The sequence below is a fragment of the Streptopelia decaocto genome (genome assembly GCF_964273445.1).
Source record: "Streptopelia decaocto genome assembly, chromosome: 2".
In the NCBI taxonomy this organism is placed as follows: Eukaryota; Metazoa; Chordata; class Aves; order Columbiformes; family Columbidae; genus Streptopelia; species Streptopelia decaocto.
In genome coordinates this window covers 49,164,279-49,187,981 of record NC_138655.1, presented here as the reverse complement: position 1 = coordinate 49,187,981, position 23,703 = coordinate 49,164,279, and the positions used below count along the sequence as shown (strand labels likewise).

Genomic DNA, 23,703 nt, shown 5'->3' with positions numbered 1-23,703 from the left:
TGTAACTACACACACACAGACACAGGCAAGCACACTAACCTTGTCTTCCAGTCTTCCTCTGACTTAGAACGATTTTTGCGGGCAGTCCGTTGTTTTTCTTCTAGCCTCTTCTTTTCCTCGCTAGCTAGATCTTGAAGGAATAAAAATACACAAATAAAAATACAGAAGATAATAAAATGTAGTATAAGACTGGGGCATTACTGCACCTGACCCAGCAAATAAAGGAATAAACATTGTCCATCTAAAAAAGCATTCTACATGACAAAGGGCAGCTTCTGGTTTAGTTTAAGCACAAAGCCAGGCCAGCTGTGGCACTAGACCAGCCAATGAAATTCCAGTCTTTAAGACTGCTAAATACATATTTATCCATGGCCCGAAGACCCTGAAAACATGTTTATGTGACAGCAAATGTGAACTAAGTGAGGTGGCATACCTCCAATTTATTTCAGTAGAAAAACTGATTAAGATATGCTGGAGTTATTTCAGGAGTCTGGCCACCTGCTTCTTGTTAAGGTCTGTGCTAAGTTGTTACTAGTGTCTAGTTCCTCATCAACAGGGGTTTGCAATATCAATTTCCAAATGACAAAGAACTCTCTCTGCTTCATCTCTTCTTATTTTTGTTAACGCACTAAGGTAGCAGGAGTTATGGTCCTAAACAAGCAGAACAGTTGCTTCTCTTTGGCAGAAAGAATGGCAAGAAAGTGTGATGAGTACATCAGACAAAGAAGCAGATTAGGTGAAGGGCAACCTTCCGTACCTGAATCCTAAAAAAGCATTTCATACATATCTTGGTAAGAAGCAGTTGAGAGAATTATTTTTGGAAGACTACTGGCCATTCCCAGTTACCTTGCCATCTAATAACACACTGCATGTTACCAGTCTATACAAACTTTATGCTGTTAGTATAGTTAAGGAGTACGGTCTGTTGCTAACACCATTGTTATTTGTACTTCAAGTACAGACAGACAAATTAATGGGGATGCTCTGAACCAAGTATGTCCATCCTGCTGGCCACAGAAGAATCTTGTGCAGGCAGGAGAGACTGGTTGTGGGGATTCACCGATCAGCTTTTTTTAAAAGCCTCAAATAATAAGTTTCTGAGGAAAAAAAAAAACCCACACAAGTACAACTGCACTATATCATGCCCATGTCACTGTTTTTCATACCTAGATCTCAGGCTATTTATCAGAAGTAGTCACAGGCATTGCCCTATTGCACATGTGAAACTGAATCAGAGGTTTCATGACTTACCCCAATCACTTTGCAATGCAGAGAAAGCAAGAGCCCCCATGCTTTTAGTCTACCAAGCTGGCCATCCTGATTTATTATGCAAAATGGCAAAGAAAAAGGAGCAGAAGAGGGCCAGCGCAGGGCTGTTCCACACCATAAAGTATTTTCATTCTATGACATCTACAGTAACAATCTCTGAGGTTTCTAAAAAGTGCACTTTCTTTTCACTGAAAGTCTTCACTGTGTGTTTCTAATTCACTGTTCTAGGGCAACAAAAGTGTTCAACTCCCAGTGAAGAATAATTTTGTATCTAGTATGTTGTTTGGCATTGCAGTTTCACTTAAATAGTTTAGACTGTGTTCTCAGAATCTAAATACTCCTAAATACTTCTAAATACTCTTTCTGCATCAGGCTGATAGAAACAGAAAAGTTCAGAAATACTTTATTTCAATGCTCAGAGATTGTCTCAGACTAGTTTCTAGTTACAGGGCCTGATTATAGAGCACAGCAGAGGACCTAAAGCTACATAAAAAGCACAGCAACATGAAGTTTACATCTTGTTTATATGGAAGAACATAGGGCAAGCAGGTGGCATGGTGGGTTCCTGGCTGGCAACTAAGCACCCACAAGCCACTTGTTTGCTCTCATCCACCCCAGTGGGTTAAGGGAGAGAATCAAATGGCAAAAGCAAGAAAACATCATGGGTTGAGGTAAGGACAGTTTAATAAGTGAAGGGAAAGGCAAAAAAGGAGGAAAAAGTGATGTGAAGACAATCACCTACTACCTTCCACCAGCAGACTTGTATTGGGCCAGTCTCCAAGCAACAGCTACTTCCCTTCGACGCACACAATTTATTGCCAAACATGATGTTATATGGCATGGTTATATGGAATCTCTCTTAGGTCAGCTGTCCTGACTCTGTCCACTCCCAACTTCTTGCCAACCCCAGAACAGATGAGGCCTTAACGCTGCACAGATGCTGTTCAGCAACAGCTCAAACACTGATATGTTATCAGTGCTGCTTTAGGTCAGCAGTCTAAGACACAGTGCCCTGTATGGGCTGCTATGAGAAAATTAACTTGATCCCAACGAGCCCCAGTACAGGAGGGTGACACACGTTTCACTAGAAGCATATCAACCTGCAGAAGGCTGCATTACTTGCTGTCTTGCAACATGGAAGAATGTGTCTTTATGGGTAGCTACTTAACAGTTTATCTAACAGCCTGAACATGAAATTTACCTTTTTTTCCAGTCCTTCAGTTTAAAAAAAAAAAAAAAAATATCTTTGCCAATAGCTGCAGTTACCTATTTCTCCATTTTCCATGGCTCTGATATCTGGTCGTAGCCGGCAGTCAGTTTTGGGGATGACACTCTCCATTTCCTTGTCCAACTCATTCAAAGCCATAGCAAAGCTAGTAAAATTGTACATCTGAAATTCAGAGACAAAAGGTGACTTTATGATGTCTGTAGCTGCAAGTCTTAAATACACAAGAAAGCTGCTGTCTAAAAACAAACACCCAAGTGCTTTTTTTTTTATTATTTAACCACTCAAGGAATACTCAAGATACCACCAAAACTGCAATGTCAGGCAGAGTGTAGGTGATCCTTAGTGTTTCTGTTTAAGCAGGCCAGCATCCAATTACTCAGTGCACTATTTCTCTCTTATCTTCTTTTTTCCAGTCCTACTGGTATTTTTCCTCAGTAGAGAGACTTCCCCCTTGATTAACCCACCAAGGGCACCTTTTCTTATTCCAATTCTTTCCAGTTACACACGTACCCTTGTGTTCTGCCCACTGGCTTTCCTGCTCCACAGACCTTCACACACCAACTCATGCTACACAGGCTTTGCAAGTGTCTCCTAGGAAGTGTCTGTCTTCAAATAAAGCCCATTCAGAAGGGATTTCTCCCAAGGTAGGTGCCTCAGAAGCAGGGTGGAGAAGAGAGATGGGGAAAGCCCCCATATTGCTAGCTACATGAAACATCCCATCTTCCAGAGAAATTCCACTAATTCTAGTCATGCCTGTCAACGCCACGTTCTAGACTTAAAACTGTAGGTGGAAGTTTGTTGCAATGAAGTCAAATGCAGACTCATCAATGAAAAAGAAAACAAATGGATTTGCTTCGTATTGAGCATACAGAATAACATTATAAAACTCTTTCAATAAGCAGAAGCATAACTGACCTGTGCTGAATTTGGAGGTCTTGGAGTTATCTTCCATAGTAAGATGCTTCCAGGAATAACATACACACTCTCAGAATCTGGCAATGGCATTTCATCTGGTTCCTCAGTATTGCCCACCTAAAAGCAGCAAAGCAAAGAAGTTCTTTGGAGTTATAAACCACTTACAGCCATTCATTCCAACACCAGAACTTACTTAAAATTAATTTCTTAACCAAAATGAAATAATTTCAGCAAAGAAACCTTTCTAGTCAAGGAAGATAACAGCATTAACATAGCATACAGACTCAGTTCCCTCTTCATGGAAGGCTATCAACAGTTTCTTGCATCAGCATCTTCATGGATATAATCTAGATGTTCAATTGTTAAGAAATGTCCATTTTTCCACCACAGAGATGTCCTGTTTCCTCGAATGCAAGCACTTCCATTCCTGATATTTGAGTCCATTACTGCTTCATTATATAGAAGTCACGTTCGTCGTCTTTCCACATCAAAGAAATGCCAGTACATAATGCAAATGCTGTCTTCAGTTGGCACACAACAGAAAACCCTATGCTAATGCTCTTTGCTCAGAGGAACCTTCCTTTCCATTGACCACTACGCTCCTGAAATGGCAAACTGCAAATGTTAAATTAATATCCTAGATAAGCTACTTCTTCTGGGAGAGGTATCTTATGAAGGCTGACATATACAGCCTGAGGCAGCTGCAGCCACCATGAAATTGTTTCCCCAGAAAAGAAAAAGATTCCACCCAGGGTTACCAGGGCAGTAGAGAATAACTGGTGGTCACAGAGTAGATGTGACCTGAACTAGTTCTAAACCATCACCCTTTTTAGGCACAGCTTTAAAGCAGCTGGAGTCACAATGCTGCTGACATTAATTCCGCCACACAAGCGTATGTTACAATACTGAATGAGAGCCAGCTGGACAATGAATCCAGCCCTCCCAGGAAAACTTAGTGTCCCCATCATAGCTAAAAACAGCAGCACGTTTCAGAGATCACTGGAGATTAAAGCCGAACTTAAAGGCAACTAATGCTTTAAATACTTTGGCTATATGCCAACAGCTTTAATCCTGCTGCTAATAAGCTTTGCTCTCTGATGGTTGCATCCAATACCCAAACTGGACTCAGTTGTCCTCTGACATGATTCATATGTTACATCTCCAAGAAAATCAGGAAGTATTAAGGATTTTGTTTCACTGTGTAGTACTTGGGTACAGTGCTTTTAATAATATACAGGTTACAAAGTCAGCAGAACAATGTGGAGACCAGGTTCAGTCCCTCAGCTATTAGGAAGATAAAGAGGACTATTAGCTGACTACATCTGAAGGTTGTTGGCAACCCGCCATTCTCTCTTGTAACGGACACTGATCAGTCTTTCAAAAACCGGACTTTGAAGCAGAACAGATCAGAAAGATATCCTTACATCAAAACAAAGACACTTCAATACCAGACTGTCAAAGTCCAAATCAACTTTTATAGAAAGGCTACAATACGCACTGCAATTTGTGCCAACAATACACAACCTTAAAAATGTCATACAAATTACAAAGAACTAGGTAAAAAAAATGGATTTTCATGTGCTCCTTCCACAGTGATCCATATTTTACACTCGGTGCTGCTCAGCCTCTCAGTATGTTGCAACGAGGGCAGTAACAGACTTTGCCAAAGAGCGAGCTCTGGTGTCTGTAACTGAGGCACATTGAGGGCAGTTGCTGTTGCCTCACATTCTGCTCTTCCACATATTTGCACTGAAAATTCTGCACCAAATCCTTCATGTTGATTAAAAAAAAGTCTCTAGTTTGTTCAGAGCAGAATCATCCTAGTCTAACCCCAGGTCTACTGTAACTCTTCCGATGTTGGTAAAAGATCAACTTTGCACACATTAAAGCTTGTCTTACTCCCTGCAAAATTATTTTTCCTTAAGTTTTATCCCCATAAAAAAATCAAAGAAATTCAGGGAAAAAAGTGGGGCTATTTGCAAAAGGACTCCCATCCAAGCAGGTCCCCTAAAGGGAGACAGAAGTTATTCTTCATTAGCAGCAACACAGCATGAAGGAATATATGGAAAACAACTAAATAAATCCGAAAATTCTAATTAGGAGAAATCTGAAAGGCCATATACTTTCCTGTCTGAATGAATCCTTCACTACCATGAAGGGACAAAACACATGCAGACATTATACATGAGACTTGGCTCACCCAGATGCTCAAAAACCACAAAACAATATCAACTCCTCAAACACAAGGGGGCAGTGGGAATACATATTCCACAAAGACAACCTGATTCATAGTGTGCATTAAAAAACTTTCTGTTTTGTACACAGAAGCAGTTGTGTTGAATAAGCAGAAAAAGCAGGCTTTTCTAGAGTCAGGGCAACATTGCAGTTTGAACTTTCTGCAATGGGATGCTTCATTTTGAAGTGAAAAGCAAGGATCACTTTAAGCATTGTTGGAAAATGCAAAGTGGTAGCTGAACAAAGACACAGGGTGTGTTTTTCTCTGCTCCTTCTCCCTAGAGCTCACAGCATCAGACCTGAACACCAGCAGTAATCCCCAGTGCTTTAGAGCTCTCCTGATGAGAAGCACTGGAGTAAGCTGAGACACAACAACAACCTGAACCTGGACAGCAACAACTGCTTTCAGACCTCTGCCTCCTCTTTTCATAAGTATAAAAACTACAAACACCCAAACCAACAAAACATCTGGCTTCAGTCACCAAGGAGAACAATCCCTGTTTCAAGCTACTATTTAAGTCATTGTTCTTCATCAAGCTGTATGTTGTCACCATCACCATTTACTTTAAACAAAAATAATACTGCTGACCAGAAATCTGGAAGAATTAAGATTTTTTTTCCCAGAAAAAAAAAAAAAAGAGGCAATTGTGGAAACAAATGTTTCCATGGTTGTGAAAGTTGAATAAAAAGCAATACAAAAATTCCTTGCAAAAGCTAGAAAATATGGTCTTGTATCAAGATGAGAAACTACTCTAGTTCTGCCTCCATGAGTCCAAGTCCTCCTATTAGAATATAAATGTTATCATATATGATCAGAAGCATGGTCCAAGCAACAGATATGCTATTTCCTCCATGTGACTTGGGAGGAAGAGGCAGGTAATGAACCAGCCAGTGTTTAGATCAATCTAAGTTTTGGCAAGTTCAAATACAAATCCTTGAGAGAGAAAGAATTTTATCCCTTAATGCTGGTACTCATCCAATCAGTTTTGTAACCTACTAGGAAAGAGAGAAAGAGAGAAATCTTACTGCTCTTAAATGACACTAAAATATTTAGCTGTCATATCATGCTTTTGAGATACCACCTCTTTATGTGATTAATACCTGTTTACCGCTTTTCTTCTCTTCTGCATTCTTCTTGTCATTTTTTTTGTAAGCTTCAAATACAGCTGGGTCAACGCTGTACAAACACTCAGTCCACTTCCCATACAGCGCACAAATTTTCTTTTTACTGTCAAAAAAAGGACTAAGTTTACCAAGGACCTAAGAGATTTATTTCATCATTTCAGGCAAAAACATTTGAAAGAAGAAACTCTTAAAACCCCACTGTTGATGTCACACAATTCATAACCTTGGTGTCGCAGGTTCGTGCCCTTGACAGACGATGTTAAAAGCATTCAGTTCTATAGCTCCCGCCAGAAACAGAGCAGCCATCTGGCTCCTATGAGGAATGAAGCTGTTACCTTTTGTCCTGAATGTAGCCTTCAACTTTGTGCAACTCCTTCCCAAAGAGGCCGCAGGGCTTGAAGCTCAGTACACACTTCTCACCAGTTCTAAAGGCAGAACGAGAGCGCACTAATTACTTGCAAAAGCTTTTCCTCTTCAAACTTGCAACAAACAAACAACACTCACTCTTAACTTACTTATGGTTAGTTATTTCCACATTTCCATACTGCTCAATCCAAAGTTTGCCCACGATAATGTTATGCACACAGCATGTAGGATTTGTCCATGTGTACGCTTCATTGTGTCTAAGGAAGGGGAATAAAAATTAAAATACTGTATCTTTGTACTGGATGCCACTCCTGCAACAAACCACCATCTCTGAATTGCACCAAGTCTTGAAATGGACATGGCAATAAGTCAGGAGACCCAAAGAGATTAACCTATTGCTACTGATTTTATAAATTCCTTAAAATAGCCACTTCAGTGCAGTTTCTGTTAGCAATGAAGGACATGAGGAAAGGTAACAGGGCTCAAGCGTGCTAGTCTTAGCAGGACTGACCTCCAGGTAGGTGTCTGCAGAACATACAGACACAAGCCCCAACTACTGCTACTATTGGTATGCAGTATATTAGAAGAAATGATGGCAGTTCCCTTTCATGTCCTCACCCCCTCCTCACCACAAAGTGATCTGCCACCAAACATTAGGATATGGGTGTTCAACACATTCATTCCTAAGCCACGAGACTCTACTACACACTAATCATTACGGATGTGGCCATTGTGCCCACGCAATTATTACTTATCAACTTACTCAAGAAGCTCCAAAGTCATCGTGCCTTTTGGTTCTGCTTCCACGCTCTTGCCCCAGAATTTGAGTTTAGGATAAATTGATCCATGAAACACAAAATCATTATTTAAACCTTCAGCATAGAAAGCACTGATTGGTGGATGATGGCTAACTTGCTCCGAGAGAAGTCTAAATCCAAGATCATCTCTGCAAAATAAAATTACCAAAAGCATGCATCTATGTATCAAGTGTAAAGTTGCAGTTCTTTTCCGCAGGGTGAAACAGTTGGACCCATGCACAGTTGCTGTACTCAGCGCAAGAGCTGCTTAAACCCTAGGATAATACAAAAGGACGGATCAACTAATACATAGAATACCCTCATTCCAAATAACTGAGGACAGTGTAAAAAGGTAACTAGTACTACCAAATCTGAGCAGATGGTATGTTTACTTTTGAGAGTCACCTCAAACTTTTGTATAAACACAGGCCAAAACCTCAACTGCGAGATAAATTTGCTCTAAGTGCAGCTGCCTACTAAGACTATTATTGCCTATTCATATTCTGGACAGTCATAACAAATACTACAATTCTAACACTTCCCTTAAGCACCATGCATCTTTTCATTCAGAAGGTTTCAGGAAAAAAAAAGAAAGTAATTTTTGTAAATAAAACCTGCTTTTAAACCCGGCAAATTTCATTTGCCTGCTCTGAATTGAAAAGTTGTTTCCTTGCACTGGAAGGTGCATTGCTGAATACCAACATGCACTGCAAACACCTCCAGCAGCTGCTAGGAGAATGGGTGGAATCTTACAAGCCCAAGAACAGTCTGTAAGCCATAGTAAGTCTACTGAAACATGAATTACACCAAATACCATTCTCCACTCTTCAGTGTACCTTCTGTTCATTACCTGATCAATTCATATGTCTCTCCAAGCAATGGGTTGAACGGCTTCCCTGTACGTTCCCACTGTGAGGCTACGGCAGACACAGCAAATGCAGCAACACACTATTCAAAAGAGTAAAACTATGCAGTTAATCTCCTGGGTTTTGGTCTTTTTATAAAGTATCAACAGCAGTCATGGTATTACAGATTGACTCTTCAGAAATAGCTTAGCAAGGTTCTGTTTGCAAGGCAGGGGAATAAACAATTTTCATCAAAAGGCAAAAAAGTACGCCTTCAGAAAAGCAAAACATTTTCCTAGATAAGCAAAACCGGCTAATGAATAAGAGAATCTGACACACAGTTAATTACAGGAGTTCCTCCTATAATGAGACTATAAAGAAAAATGTCCCAACGCATTCATCAAGAAGTAGCACAAATTACCCTACCCAAAGTACCTGCATTCGTTCAGTTGTGCTGGAAAGTGAGCTGGCTTTGTGGATGAGGTATGTATGCTCCATATACTCTGTAAGTCGCTGTAGAAAGCTCAGTGGCTCATTGAATATAACTGGCATTGTGATCTTCGACAGCTCCTGATGCACAAATGAAATTGGTGTTACAAACCAAATGATTAGATACACTGACCTGCAGTAAACCCAAGTGTAATTGGCTTATTACAAAAAATAAATTATGCTCTTAGTGCTAATGCAATGTGCTTGACCTGGCTCTGCTAATGCTTAAAGGAAAAACCCTGTACATCCCTGATGAGCTTGATAAGCCCATCTGTCTTCATGTTAAGGATACTTTTAAAACAAAAAGAAAAACAGACATCAAACAAACAAACTTCTTATCAACAAATGCATTAAGATGGTGAGATGAAACAATGAAGTATTAGGGACCTTTTAAACACCTAAGTTGTTTATTACTCTTAAAATAGATATAGGCGTAGATATAGGCCATCTAATTACTTAAACATATTATCGTTTTTGGAGGCAGGTGGGCAGGCAGGGGGAAAAGGATGAGAAAGGACAGGGAAACACAGCCACACAGGAGTGAAAACAAGGATTCTATATCTTGAAGAAAAAAGGAATTTTTGTAACAGGAATAAAAATTTATAAGTCCTGCAGTTTTGATGCTATTTATTTTCTTCCCCATTTTTTATAAAGCATGCCCCCTAAATGCATAACAAAGCAATGTTTTAAACTGCCTTCAGTAGCAAATTAAAAGCACATATAATATGACAGCTGGCAACATGCGCAGTGAACAGCATCATTTTTAACCATAACAGCAGCATCTGGCACTAACAGCTCTGACAGACACCTCGGTACAACTGCTCCAAGTTCCACCACCCCACCCCCCAACCTGCAACTTTTATGCAGCAATTTCTGCAGAGCAGAATTAAGACCTTTATGGATTTTTTTTCCTGCACGCACCTTATCAAGACAGGCTTTCAAATCTGCTCTCTGTATTTCAAGGTTCTAAAACTCTTCCACTAAAGCCACTGTAAGAAGCTTCAGAACTACTCAGGAGACTTGGAGCTGCTGATACAGGGGGCATCCCCCAGCATTTCCACTTCTCATTGCTTGGTGCTGTTTCTAACAGCAAGGGGAAGACGAGAAAGGAACAGTGACTAAACACACACACATCCCCTTCTGCATTCTGCTGTTCCAGGCTGACAGAGGTTTAGCAGCAGTCAGTACTTTCAGACTAACTGAAGGATCTAATGGAGAGAAACACCCTTCTCAATTCATCCATGGCTGGAAGTAGATTATCTGCCAATCAGCAAACCTCTGATGTGGCCACTGTCTTGCCAGTAACACCATGGCAGGGAAGACTGAGATACTAAGGGGAAGGGAGAAGAACACAAAGTAGCTATTTGTTTTTTTCACAAAGTAAAAAAAATGTTGCTACCATGAAGTACTTTAAGGGTTTAAATCAAGAGAAAGTGCTTTTACTGAAGGAATATTGCTCTGCTCAAGTCTTACCTTCTCAAGTTGTGAAAGGACAAAGCATAAGCTGCAAATTAAAAAAAAAAAAAAAAAAAAGAAAAAAATCCCTCTCCCCGACACATTTTCATTTGGGCATCAAGTTAAATGATCACTTCACATGTTTTATCACAGCTTTCTGATTACCTACCATTCCAATGCATTTTCTTAAGATACTCCATATACTGAAGTCATTTCTGGAAAACATTGGAGATGGCAAGCTTGTTCTGCGGAAAAGAACAGCAAAGGAAGCAGAAGTAAGAAAACTTTTCTATTACTAACCATGACTAAGAAACCCACATACTCTCTTTTTTTGAAGGTAGCAGTTATCAGATTTTTAAATTAAAAACCAAGGAGGAACGACAGTGCTACTCTGAAGAACCTGAACTGTTTTGCCTGCACAGAAACCTTAATTTCTCCAAAACCAGAACATGAACCATTCCCTTCATTTTGCATAAGAGCAGTGGAAGTGAATTTCTACATCAGTTATCAGAACAGTGTTTTCACAATGGCACCATTAAGATATTTACTTCTGTCTCTGTGACAAAAAATAAGTTCTTTCTAAGTAGGTGCACAGGTATGTTTGCTACATCTGAACAGATCTGAGGGTTAAACAGCGGAGTTCTTTTTTGCTAGTCACCTGTATACAGGCAATGAAGGGCCATGACATTTATTGCCTATATTAAAATCAGCCCTCAGGAACAACAGAAAAAGCAGCATCACTAAAGAACAGAAAACACAGCAGCCTAGCATATCCTGAAGCAAGTCCCAAACATAGTTTCAAGACCAACATTTAGGCTGTGTAATACAGCCTGTATTTCTCAGGTTTATCAGAAATCTGGCACAGATTTTTTTCAGTTTTCTTGCTGCTAGTGACAAGCTCAACTTTTAATCCAATTTACCCGAAGAAGGGCACAAATATAGGTCAAAGCCCTTCGTTCACAGCAACACTAAAATGTGCGTTTGAATCATGAAGCTACTGCCAATGAGAAAAAAATCTTAATGGATGAGACTTTGCTACAGTTCACTCAAACTGCATCAGCTATTTGAGTTTCAAATGTTAGTTGATTCTGTGTAAACGATTGTGCTGTCCTCCTGACCAAGAAGGTCTTGTCTCTCCTCAAAGCAGCTAAAGTGATATCTTCTTTTAGAGTGTGAACAGGCTGTACCTGCCTCCTCCACCCCACTTCTCTGATAAACATTGCCAAGAGGAAAAACATAATATGAAATCTATTTGGGTTAAGTTTTTAAGTTTCAATAGCCCTTCCTGCTGTGTTGACTTCCATACTTAACTGCTACTGAAACACCTTTACCAGGTGCTTCTGTTTTCTGAAAGCAAAAAAATGCTCCTTAAAATACAAAAAGCCCATCCAAGCAAAAACCTAGTCATATGCCTGAACTCATCACAGTAGCAAACTATTAATATGTTTCGCTAGCAAGTACCTAACAGCCTCACACTGACTTGGTTTTACTCAGCTCCCATGCAGGGGATGAGTGGGTGATTTATTTTAATTGGCAAACATGATATCACTCACTCCCTATTCTGATTTTCCACAGATATAAAAATATTTTGTGAAACAGATTGTCTTGAATAATATTAAGTATAAAATACTCCTGTACATGCTTTGATGCAAATGCCCAGAAGAGGACAGTGTCCACCAAGTACTCAGTCTTATCTTCATTTGCAGTGTTTACTTATTTTTTCCTTTTATTCTTTGATGAAGGCAGCCAACAGAGCAGGCATTTGTGTTTAAGCAAGCCCTTCTGCATGTAAAATACACGTGTCTACTTTGCTGAAGTACACACAGGGAGAGGTTCCACTTAAATTTGAGAAAAAACTTCTTCACAGTGAGGGTGCCAGAGCACTGGAACAGGCTGCCCAGGGGGGTTGTGGAGTCTCCTTCGCTGGAGACATTCAAAACCTGCCTGGACATGTTCCTGTGCAACCTCATCTAGGTGTTCCTGCTCCGGCAGGGGGATTGGACTAGATTATATTTTGAGGTCCCTTCCAATCCCACACATACTGTGATACTGTGTGATACTTTCCTTACATATTAAAACTTACATTTTCACTGAAGTTAACCTGTCCTTCCATTCAATTTGTTTTAATTACTTGAAAGCTGGCATTCAGTTTCAGCCATTCATCCCTATTTCTTACATATATCAGAAAAACCTAATACAGCAGTTGGTTCTTTTTTCCATGTAACACCCACATACTGAACAAACAAAGCAGTTTTAAGCCACCAGGGAAGATCCCAGGTACAAGTAAGGACATGTGGAAAAATGACAGGCAGCCAAGACACAAGGCCTACTAACCTTGACACACTCCCTGTGATTAAGGGGAAGGTTTGTGAATGCAAAAATTTCCTTCCAGATGTCAATTTTAGAAACAACTCAGGAAGTTAATTTAGCTTTAAGTGACAAAAACATCTGTTGGAATTTCTGTGCAGTAGAACAGATAAGATGCGTCTAATATTAACTTAAAACCACGTGTCCAAAGCACTGTCTACAGTAGATCAGCTACTACAAGAATTTTGAGGGAAGTTTAGCTTGGTCTTCATGTAAACCTGATCAAATAACATCCTGGCCTCCAAAAAGCCAAACATAAGGATGCTTGCATTCTGAAGACCTCCAATGTGGGGACCAAAGGGAAAGCTAACTACAAAAACTCAGCAATAAGAGGGAAACAGCTGTGATAAATGGATGTTACATGTTGGCAGGTATTACAGAACATTTTTGTGCAAGGGTTGGGTGCAGAGAGAGGACAAGGGTTGTTTGTTTCCTTTTTTTTTTTTTTAAGTTTCCCTCAGATCAGAAGTTTCCCTCTTAGAAAGAAGTTATTTGAATGCTTCCAGAGTTAATACACTATACTCCTATCTCTCAAATCTTTGAAAAAGTTTTCAAAAATTAAGTCCATTCCCAAATCAACCTAAACTACAAGAAGTCACATCACTCACATTCCTTAGAACACTCTATAAACAGTCAGTTGGATGCAAAACGTATTTAAAAAAATCAGAACAAAACAGCAGATTATAGGTGCACTGGCTTAATCTACCTATACATGCATATCTTAACACTTTTAATTCCTTGGAACCAACAGATTTATTCTTACATCTCCAAAACAAAATGACACACACCTCCCATCCAAAACTCAACCTCCACCTCTCTGTGCAAAATCCTCACTAATCAAATAAGAGAAGCAGATTAGAAGTCAGGTCTTCTAGATAAAAACATAACCACCTCGTTTGCACAGCATCAAGAAATTCAGGTTTGTGCTCTGAGAAGTACACAGGTGGCATCGGAGACAATGCATATTTGGCCACATGCCCTCCAAGGAGCCCCTAAACTGGCACAAACTGGAGCCGGCAGCTCCAGGTGGGTAACAGTTCTGAAGTCAGAACTGCAGTCAAAAACAGCAAACAGATACAGCACCAGGCCAAACATCACTGCTACCAAGATCTACACAACTCACATCCCCTGAGAGGGTTCTCATGGAGGTGAAATTTAAACTGGCTGAGGTCTGGGGAGAAACAGTTTGCATCAATATATTTGTGGACAAAGCCCAATGTGTCACCAAGGTGCCAGGTAAAAAAGCTTGACATTACAGCTCAACGTGAACATGCTCTAGAGCCATTTAGTCACATAAAAATAACCATACATTCTTATCTATATGCAAAACAGGTGTTTCCATTTTTCTTCAGCAGTAAATTATTAGCCAGCCAATTTATGCACTGATTTTATTCCAACATCCTATACTTTCTTTACTACTAAAAGACATGCAACTCAGAGAAATAACTTATGCAGAGATCATCATTTATTACTCTTCATTCTCCCTTATAAAATGCTCATCCAGACACCTGCTCTCTACAGTTCTGACAACATAGTGCAGCATTACAGAAACTTGCCAAGTTACTTATTTTTTATAGTAAACAGAAGATAAACTCATGTTAAAACTCTTCAAGACAGTGCATGTCAACACAGAGTCATTTGGGTTGGAAGAGACCCTCAGGATCATCAAATCCAACCATAACCTAACTCTAGCACTAAACCATGTCCCCAAGAACCTCGTCTAAACACCTTTTAAACACCTCCAGGGATGGTGACTCCACCACGTCCCTGGGCAGCCTGTTCCAACGCCTGACAACCCTTTATGGGAAGAATTTTTTCCTAATATCCAATCTGAACCTTCCCTGGCACAACCTGAGGCCATTTCTTCTCATCCTATCACTTGCTACTTGAGAGAAGAGACCAACTCACTCCATGCATCATCATTTTCATGTTGATCACAAATTGCCCCCTCTCACCTCATTGTTTCCCAGGCAATGAATGCAATTCATATGTCCACCATCACCTAGTGCTTGCCCCCCACCCCTGAACTTCCTGCTCTAATTAGGAACAGCACCTAGCCAAGGCCATAAATACCAGCTCTGCTAACACCACAAGAGCACAGAGCAACACACTTAGTCAGCTGCTTTATGTTCCCTCCCCAAATCACCCCATTACTCCACCCAAGCCCTCAATTGCCCAGTCTTTGCCTGCTATGGGTGGGACGTACATACAGAGGTTGAACTTTGAAACACCAGGTCTTTGTCATTACCACATACTTCACTGCAATTTAACTGTTGAAGATAGCAAGTAATCAAACCAGGTCTTGTTTGCTTCTGTGAAATCACATATGAATTTCCTGTTTCTACAGAAATCCGGTGTCCCCATCATCATCCTGCACATTCAAAACGCTTCCAAAGCAGCCTTTTTCAAAACACACTGAAGTCTGGCTTGATCTGTAGCAATTGTATTGCCCCTTCACTGAAACTTGAGAAGAGTAGTGTCTATTACATCTCATTAACTCCAGACCTATTGTCCTCCTTTATGGGCAAGGAAACAAACCAAAATGGATCATTTGACAACATAAAATAAGCACATAAAACATAGATGAGACTTTTAGAATAAGACTCCCTTTGTTCACATTTCAGTTTCTGAGGCAAGGCTAGCAATATTTTTCATTCATTCCTGATACCAATAGAAGGATCAAATGACTGGAAATTAAAGAGGCAATAGGAGGCATAGGTCATTAAAGATATATGAAGGAATTAAAATCCACATAGATTTCAATAAGATCTATTGAAAAACAAGTGTGTCCATTTTTACATAGCACATTATATTTTATTTTTACTTATTCAGATTTGATCACCAAAAAGCAAGATGCAAAAGACCACACTAGCTTCGGAAAAAAATATTTTATAAAATCCTAGCACAACCAACTTCTCATCAGTTACCCCCAAGAAAGTTTTAAAAGTTTTCATGGTTAGCTTTTCAGAGATTCCTGTGGTCTTCTGCTACCATTAATGCATATTATAATACCTTAAGAACAGGCAACATCCTACCTGTGTTTCTTGATTCCATTAGACAGCAACTCCCCACTGCCGCAAACCTTTTCTTCAGACATGCTTGAAGTTATTGTATCTTTTGAATCCATGTTGTCCTCTAATGAGAACGCTGCTGTTGTTTCAAACCCACTTAATGACTTTTCAGATTCTGAATCTGCAAAAGAGCAGGTGCATGTTAATGAATCTACAGCCTGTGCTAGACTTCAGTCCCTAACAGATCTTCCCTCTTTGTACAAAACTGAAACCTAAGTAGGCTGCTGTGTCCTGATGACAGCATCCATTTGGTAAGTAAGTCGTACTGCCACAAACCGCTGCAGCTCTCTATCTAGATACAGAATAAAGAGACTGCAAGGTAAACACAAATACGGTAGATTAAAAATCCTCCAAGCAGAGACAAAATCTGGCACTTTTATAAAACTGAAGCTGCTATAACCTGCTTAGGACAAGTGTCAGTATCATGTACATGCCAGTATTTTACCTAACTAAACACCAGTTACCTCAACAGTCAAGTATTGACTCCTCCTACATAAGATTTCAGTTCTGTCTAAATTCTTAGACATTCGGTGCTGCTCAGCAACCTTCACTTCCCAACTTACCAAACCAGTAAGAACAGAAGAAGGTAATGTATGCAGCGCATTACATTAGCCACGCAAGTCCCAGCAAAGTCTAAATGATAAGCTCACCAATCAATAACACAAACTTTGTACTCTGGAAGGCAGGTTAATAGTACAATCCACATCACGCCTACAACTAAAAGCAACATCAACTCCACCTTATTTCCAACCAGTGTTTTGGTCAGGTAGTGCTTGATAAGCTCTGGTGAAGAAACAGTCTTGCTCCAAATCACAAACTAAAATTTTTCAGGCAACAGGCTGTATTTTTGTTTCACTTTTTCTTTTAAACTAGACAAGATTGCCAAAAGATCATCCAATGGTGAGTTCCAAGAAGCAAGGGAACAGCTCAAGAGAAAAGATGCACCAATTTCTATCCCATTTAGGAAATACTTGAACAGAAACCAGGTTCAACACAGAATGGTAAACAGCTTAACACAAGCCTCACTGCATCTGAAAAAAGCAAACCCAAACTGTAGTAGACACCATTCTTGCCATGTACTTCTTCCAGCATATGCTTCTGCTCTTGGCTGCAAATACCCAGAGAAATAATTGCAAGATTAGTCATTCTCTCACACACTGATTTGAATTCAAAACTAGTAATCAAAACCTTCTGAAGTAACAGTCTGTCCAAAGAATAACTCGATCACAGCTGTCCATTGCCAGGTGCTTTGTTGTTTTCTCTTTAAAAAAAAAAAAATTATGCCAATAGCTTCTCTAGAACATGTAAATTATATGTTGCTTTGGTGAATGGGACAGCAACAAGAGGACCTTCTACCGCATCCAGATTACAGAAAGGTCAAGAACAGGACACAATCCTGATGAATGGATGGGCTATGCCACAATGTCTCCATCCTCTCTAGAAAGACTGGGATCTGGGACCATAAAAGAGATCTTTGCTTTCATTAAAAAACACCCATCTCTATCCTCATCAAGACAGTACTGAAATTAAGCCAGTTGCTAGGGAATGAAAAGAACTGCCAGCTGGTGCTGATATGTTAAAAAAAGTGGACTGGCACTCCAGAGAATCTTCTGACAAGTTTCCCCAAATTTGTCAGTCTAGTTCTGTGCCAAATTATGATGTAACATATCAAAGCATTAGTTTGGCGGGTACTATATATAACAAGTAGGATAAGGAGCAGCATTTTTCCTTGTGGACAAGTCTGTTACATAAAATACAGTTTTCTCCAGAGATCATAAGCCCAGGTAGTCAGGAAAACACTGCTGGGTATCCAAATATCACAGAGGAAGAGACACTCCAGCAGAGTAACACAACTTGGGCCTCAGCATCCTGATCGCATGATAAACTATAAACCCACTCAAGGTAAGTATTTCACCTCTCTAATGAAAAGAGCTGCTCAACTATGCCAACAACTATGCCATGACAAGAAAAGCTTGAAGAAAGCCTGTAACAAAGCAAAGAGTCTGCTGCTTGTAAGGCTGTTTTCTCCTGTACCGTCTGGGACTGTCTCATTTTCAGCAGAGTCGCAACACACAGTTCCCTCAATCTGAGTTTCAGCAACAGACCTGGGACTCCTGAGGTGGAAAGGGAAGGATAAATAAGCTTCACTGGAACAGCTGACCACACTCTGATATGGATTTTTAAACACTACACATGATCACTTCCACTCATGCTGGCCTTATAGTGCCAACAGACAGTTATGCTGGACTGAACTCCTCACCTGCAAACCTCTCCAGAAGCTGTAGACACTGACCAGCCAGCCTTCTCCAGTGGATATGCCTTAATAAAACATGAGCATGCTATACAATAAACAGTGGAAGAATGAAGCCAGACGCTGCTATAAGAAATTGCTCTCTGGCGACATCTCTCCCATTTTTCTGGGAAATGGCTCTAGTTGAGAGAGTGTGTCTACAACAGTTCCTGCCAAAAGATACCAACCTCCAATCCCTAAACCTCAGCTACCTCCTTTTACCCAACAAGCTTAATAAGCCTTGGGAGTTTGTGCCAGAGTGAACAAGCCCATTATTGTATCATGAGCACAGATCAACAGGCAACTCAAAATGAGCTTTTCCCAGATGCACTTGCAGCTAACTCTTTTCTGAATTAAGATTTGCATACTCCCCCATCACTGCAAAAAAAGATGTATATTCACAAGTTGCTACAGAGCAGCTGTCAAACAGATGACTAGGAGAAAATGAAGATTTTTTTTTTTATTTTTTTCTATTGAACTTAAGGAGGTGTGGGCTGAGAAGGGGGGAGAAGGAATAAGAGTCCCTGTTCAGAAGCCAAAAATTTAAGTGATCTTTGAGACAAGATCAGGCTGATTAGGAAGCATTCCAGCTCATGAAAGCTGAAGTGTCAGGATAACAGCAGAAACACCAGCTACATTTTGCAAGAGTGGGAGAGCAAGGAGAAAGAGCAGAAGCAATGACAGAAACTTAACTCAAGGGAAGTTCACTTCCTGTTGCTATAACTTACCAGGTAAGTCTTCAGTTCTAGATAGAAAAATTTGGCCAATGTATTTGATTAGTACATAACACCTGAGAAGTGTAGTGTTTGACCACTAGCAAGGTTGGATTTGAATTCTGACAAGGTGTTTCCCATTTCTCTCTTGAGATACTTGAATTTATTCTGTTAACTATATTCAAGGCAAGAAGTCCACAGCCAGCAGTGTTCTCGCAGACATTGTGGAGCATTTTTGGTACTTGTTAAAAAAAGAAGTGCCACTTGTCAAACTACCCTAAACATGGAAAGAAAGGGCAGCAAGTTTCTATGCTTTTTGTAAAATTTTTACTTCGAAGTGAGCTGATAACTGGAGACAAATTGAGAAGTGAGCAGAAGCAACAGAACTAGTCTACTACTAGTTGCACCATTTAGGAGTGTTATTTATAAACAGAACACCCATTAGTGGTATGTAACAGTTGAAACTGTACTATGACAAGGCTAGCTTTCGCATAATCTAAACATTCCTGTACCTAAATAACTGCATCTAAAGTAAGATCACATCTACGTAAAACCATAAATACTTCTCTCAGCACACACAAAAGCTGTGTTTGCAGAAAACTTGCACTTCTCAGGTAAAACCTGTTAAAGAGAAAAATCAGGATAATTCTAAGCATTTCCTAAATTGTTTGTGCAACTTTATGTAATCAGGGAATCCTATCTGCAAGGCAAAACCCAAGTACGTTCACCCTTTAATTCTTGACCTGCTTAGCCATTTCTTGGCATTGTGGATGAAGTCTAGATTTGTAGCCCATTTTCATATGCTTCCTGAGGTCTGTATAGTTAATCAAAGCTAATAACTTCTCCAGCTCTCCAGGAGATGCCATTGGTCTTATTAAATTTTGCTACTTATTTAGTGCTTCTTCCCCTCCCCAGCGCTGCTCCCCCTGCTTTAAACACAGAAGAGCTTGACACATGTTAAGCATTCAATCCTGAAACCGAGAGCTCCAGTACACTCTGTGCTACTGAGTTTAATTACACATTTCCACCACTCCCATGATGAAAGCATCAGTGCACCGGGAAGCACTGTTAACTGACCCACTGCCATCCGAGTTCAGATTAATAAGAGCAGAGTTAAGGGTGTTAACACTGGATATCATGCTTTGGCAGCACAAAGTAAACTCCCATTTCCTGAAGTTTCTTCCTTTCATGTTGAATGTCCACTGCTCTCCCATGACAGGGATTTAGGACTTATCAAAACAGTAAGAATGCATTGATAACAGCATATCACTTAAAGGTGAGACTTCAGCAAATAAACTACTACTTCAGTAAGCAATTTTACCACATTACAAGCACTTTTCTTACCCCAATTTTGGAAAAGAGGATATTTCTGTAATAGTGCCCACAATTTCTACAACCAGAACTACAGAGACTGACCAGTGACCAATTTAGCCTGTGCCAACAACAGCAGGTAGCAGGGCTCAGCTGGAGTAGATCTGCAAGTCGAACAGATGGTGCCGAGGACTTGACACTTGAACTAGATACATTACTGGCGGTGTTCTCTTCAGATCAGCTCTACTCCTACTATGGACGAAGTGTCCAATAGCAACCAGACTCTTTCTTCTGATTCAGCTTCATTCAGGAGTCTGGTTCATGCAATCAGATTGCTCTACAATGTGAATCAGAGCATGGTAAGTGGGGACAAGCAGCTGCTGCTGTGAACATATCCTTTCTAATACACCTCTTATTCTAAAATCATAGTCTTGCATTGCTCTGAACTGTCACAGCTAGCAAAACTTTTGTTGGGAGTAAACAACCAGAAGTGTCTAACACGCAGACAACATTCTTCTAAAAAACAAACCAAAATGCAGCACTAGCTTCTCTCAACCTGCCAAGTGGAAGCCAAAGATTCTTCAGCTCGAAGTGCAAGCCTAGTTATGCATTACTCTCACGTCTAAACTCACTCCTACGGTGGACATTTAAAAATTCAAAGAACTGTAACTAGAAAAAGATGGTATCCTAACAGAAAAACTGCTCTCAAAATAGTGGTGTTTTTCCACTGACAGGCATTATAACTTGCAACACCACCCTGTCAAAAATACATCAGTGTTTGCTCAATCTCCTATACAGCCTAGTAAGATAACTCATGAATACGTGTACTTATCAAAAAAATCAAGTAATTTAACTTACTAAAATATTATGAGATTGTAAATCAGGTTTAGCAAAAGCTTTGACAAAGTCCTAGTAGTTTTGATTTCTGGAGGTATAAATTTTTAGCTTCTGACAACTGGGCCTAGTCACTACTCTGTGTTACAAAAATATTTATCATATCTCCTGTCTCATTAGCCCAAGAAAGATGACCCACATTCCCAGACTCTGAGCCAGTGTCATATATCCCTGACTCCTCCGCTCTCACTGTATTCTTGTCATACAGAGACAAGGAGCCTTCTATACTTGAGAATCCACAGACATCGCAGAAACAGGAGTGTTAGAAAGAGATTACCAGGATGTCAGTGAATAGCAATCCCCTCCCTGCCCACCCTCCCCCCGCCCGCCCGCCAAAAAAAACAATACACCAAAACCTAAAAAACCCCCAAACTACTTCCTTTTGTACTTATGGTGAAAGTCATAACATGCATCACATTTCCCCTTCTCTAGCCCCCAAAAACCCAGAGTGCCCTTCCCCAAACACATGCCTTCAGAGACAGAGAGGACCCTAACCACTGCAAAGCAAAGACTGTGAACAAAGATAAGAGAATCTAACACAAGTCTGATGAACTTGACAGACAGTCAAGGAAGTGAGTCTGTCCTGGAAAATCATTTAAATTGCAATCAAGATGAATTATGTCAAGTAACCTCTCTCAAAGGAGAGAGAATTAACATATATGTTACATATATAAACACACACACAGATACATATGCTCGACAAGTTTCACAGTTATACAAATCCACTCAATGTGATTTGTTTGCAGCTTCAAGCAACAAAAATACCAACTCTCCCAAGTATACATAAGGCTTTGGACACATTCATTCAAGATTCAGAGACCAAGCCAGTTGTGAGATGTATAGACTAACAGCTCTTTAAAACTGAGTATTCTCTCATATACACAAAGCAAGCCTGGCTGGAGAGACAACATTCCAGCAGCACCAGATAAACAACTACTGTCTGTCTGTGGCCTTTCAGTAGAATTGTTTTTTTGGTTCTGGTTGAAGAACCTGCTTCTAGTGTTTCTCAATCTCTTATCCTCCTTGAAAGCTTGCTAAATTTGTTACTGTGCCAACCAGCAAAGTCTGCTGTCAACGTGCTGTGTTGCTGTGCTAGTGCTACACTTGAGCAGAGACTCCACTTCGCCTGTTTTCATCCCCTGCTCAAATTGAGCACTGCAGGACACCTATCAAGGAGTCTGGGAACACTGCTCATCTGTCAGAAGCAACAGACAGTTCAGCCTGCAGAAAAAGTCACTCCACACTTGCTCGTGAAGTATGCCATCACAAGCAAATTTTCTGCTACAGTTAGGCTATGTTCACCTTCAAGCTTCTCCAGATCCTTCATAGTTGTAGACAACTGTTTGCTGAGGGATCACCCAGTTAGAGCTGTTACTGAGCTCTGCTATGTACAGCCTCTCTATACAAATGCATATTGTAATCACCTTATACAGTTCAGAGGTTTGTTTTTTTTTTTAAAAAAAAACAACCCACAAACCACTATTTGCATGTTCTGCACATGAAAATAGGAAAGAAAGTAAACTGAAGAGCAGGCAGGGAAGGAAAACGTATTTTGGAAATGCACACAGAATTTTGATTCACCCTTTTCTTCCACTTGTGACACTTAAGGTATACAAAACTGAAACAGAACAAGCCTTTATTAACTTTATTATCCCTCGAAACTAGGCATTTTTATGGACTGACCTTAATTAAAAAAAAAATGTACAACACCATGAAGAAAGCAAGTCAGAAGGCTACCAGATATAGTTAGGTCTCCTAAAATAGGAGCCTTAAGTTTTGCTATTTAAAAAAGGGTGTAACAACCCAAGCAATCAGACCTTTCATGAGTGCCCTTTAACTTTGTCATGCTAAAGTAAAACAACACAATTCTACAGCTGAACTGGGGCAAATTGAGAGGCCTGTTTGTGAAGCATTCTCCTAAAATTAGTTCCACATTAGAAAGGCAGAGATTTCACTTGAAGTGAGACTGTGCCCACCCCCTCATCCCTCAATGCATTCAGCACATGCACATTCTCAACATCATTAACTTACCTGAAACAGCATCATAGAACTGCTCTTCACTGATGATGCTGAGAGGCGGGGATCCCTTAACCAGCGACTGCTCTAGTTCATGGTGCTCAGTAGCGAGCGTCTCTAATGCTTCTGACAAGATCTTGTTTTTCTCCTGCTCATGCTCCAGTTTCAAATTCCTCACCTATAAGTAGATACATGTATGAATAAAATCTCACCTCTCCAAAGAATGTGTAGCTGGAAGCTATTCAGAAAATAGACTCAAATAAATAACTGGCAAACAGCTGGAACTGAAACCACATAGATGAATGAGAATATTACAG

General features: G+C 40.1%; 1 protein-coding gene across 5 annotated transcripts in view; it reads right to left on the bottom strand.

Annotated features, from left to right (window-relative positions):
* Positions 1–23,703, bottom strand: part of OSBPL1A (oxysterol binding protein like 1A) — a 76,494-nt gene that overhangs the window by 4,819 nt on the left and 47,972 nt on the right. For 4 of the 5 annotated variants that reach the window (XM_082045938.1, XM_082045937.1, XM_082045936.1 and 1 more), the window contains 12 exons: positions 23,402–23,564; positions 16,127–16,283; positions 10,894–10,969; positions 9,216–9,350; positions 8,786–8,883; positions 7,902–8,084; positions 7,288–7,395; positions 7,108–7,197; positions 6,749–6,875; positions 3,413–3,529; positions 2,536–2,659; positions 40–130 (listed from right to left, as the gene is read on the bottom strand). In XM_082045938.1, the coding sequence (XP_081902064.1) occupies positions 40–130; positions 2,536–2,659; positions 3,413–3,529; positions 6,749–6,875; positions 7,108–7,197; positions 7,288–7,395; positions 7,902–8,084; positions 8,786–8,883; positions 9,216–9,350; positions 10,894–10,969; positions 16,127–16,283; positions 23,402–23,564 (1,469 nt within the window). The remainder of the gene's footprint in view (positions 1–39; positions 131–2,535; positions 2,660–3,412; positions 3,530–6,748; positions 6,876–7,107; positions 7,198–7,287; positions 7,396–7,901; positions 8,085–8,785; positions 8,884–9,215; positions 9,351–10,893; positions 10,970–16,126; positions 16,284–23,401; positions 23,565–23,703) is intronic. The other variant, XM_082045940.1, reaches the window with a different exon arrangement.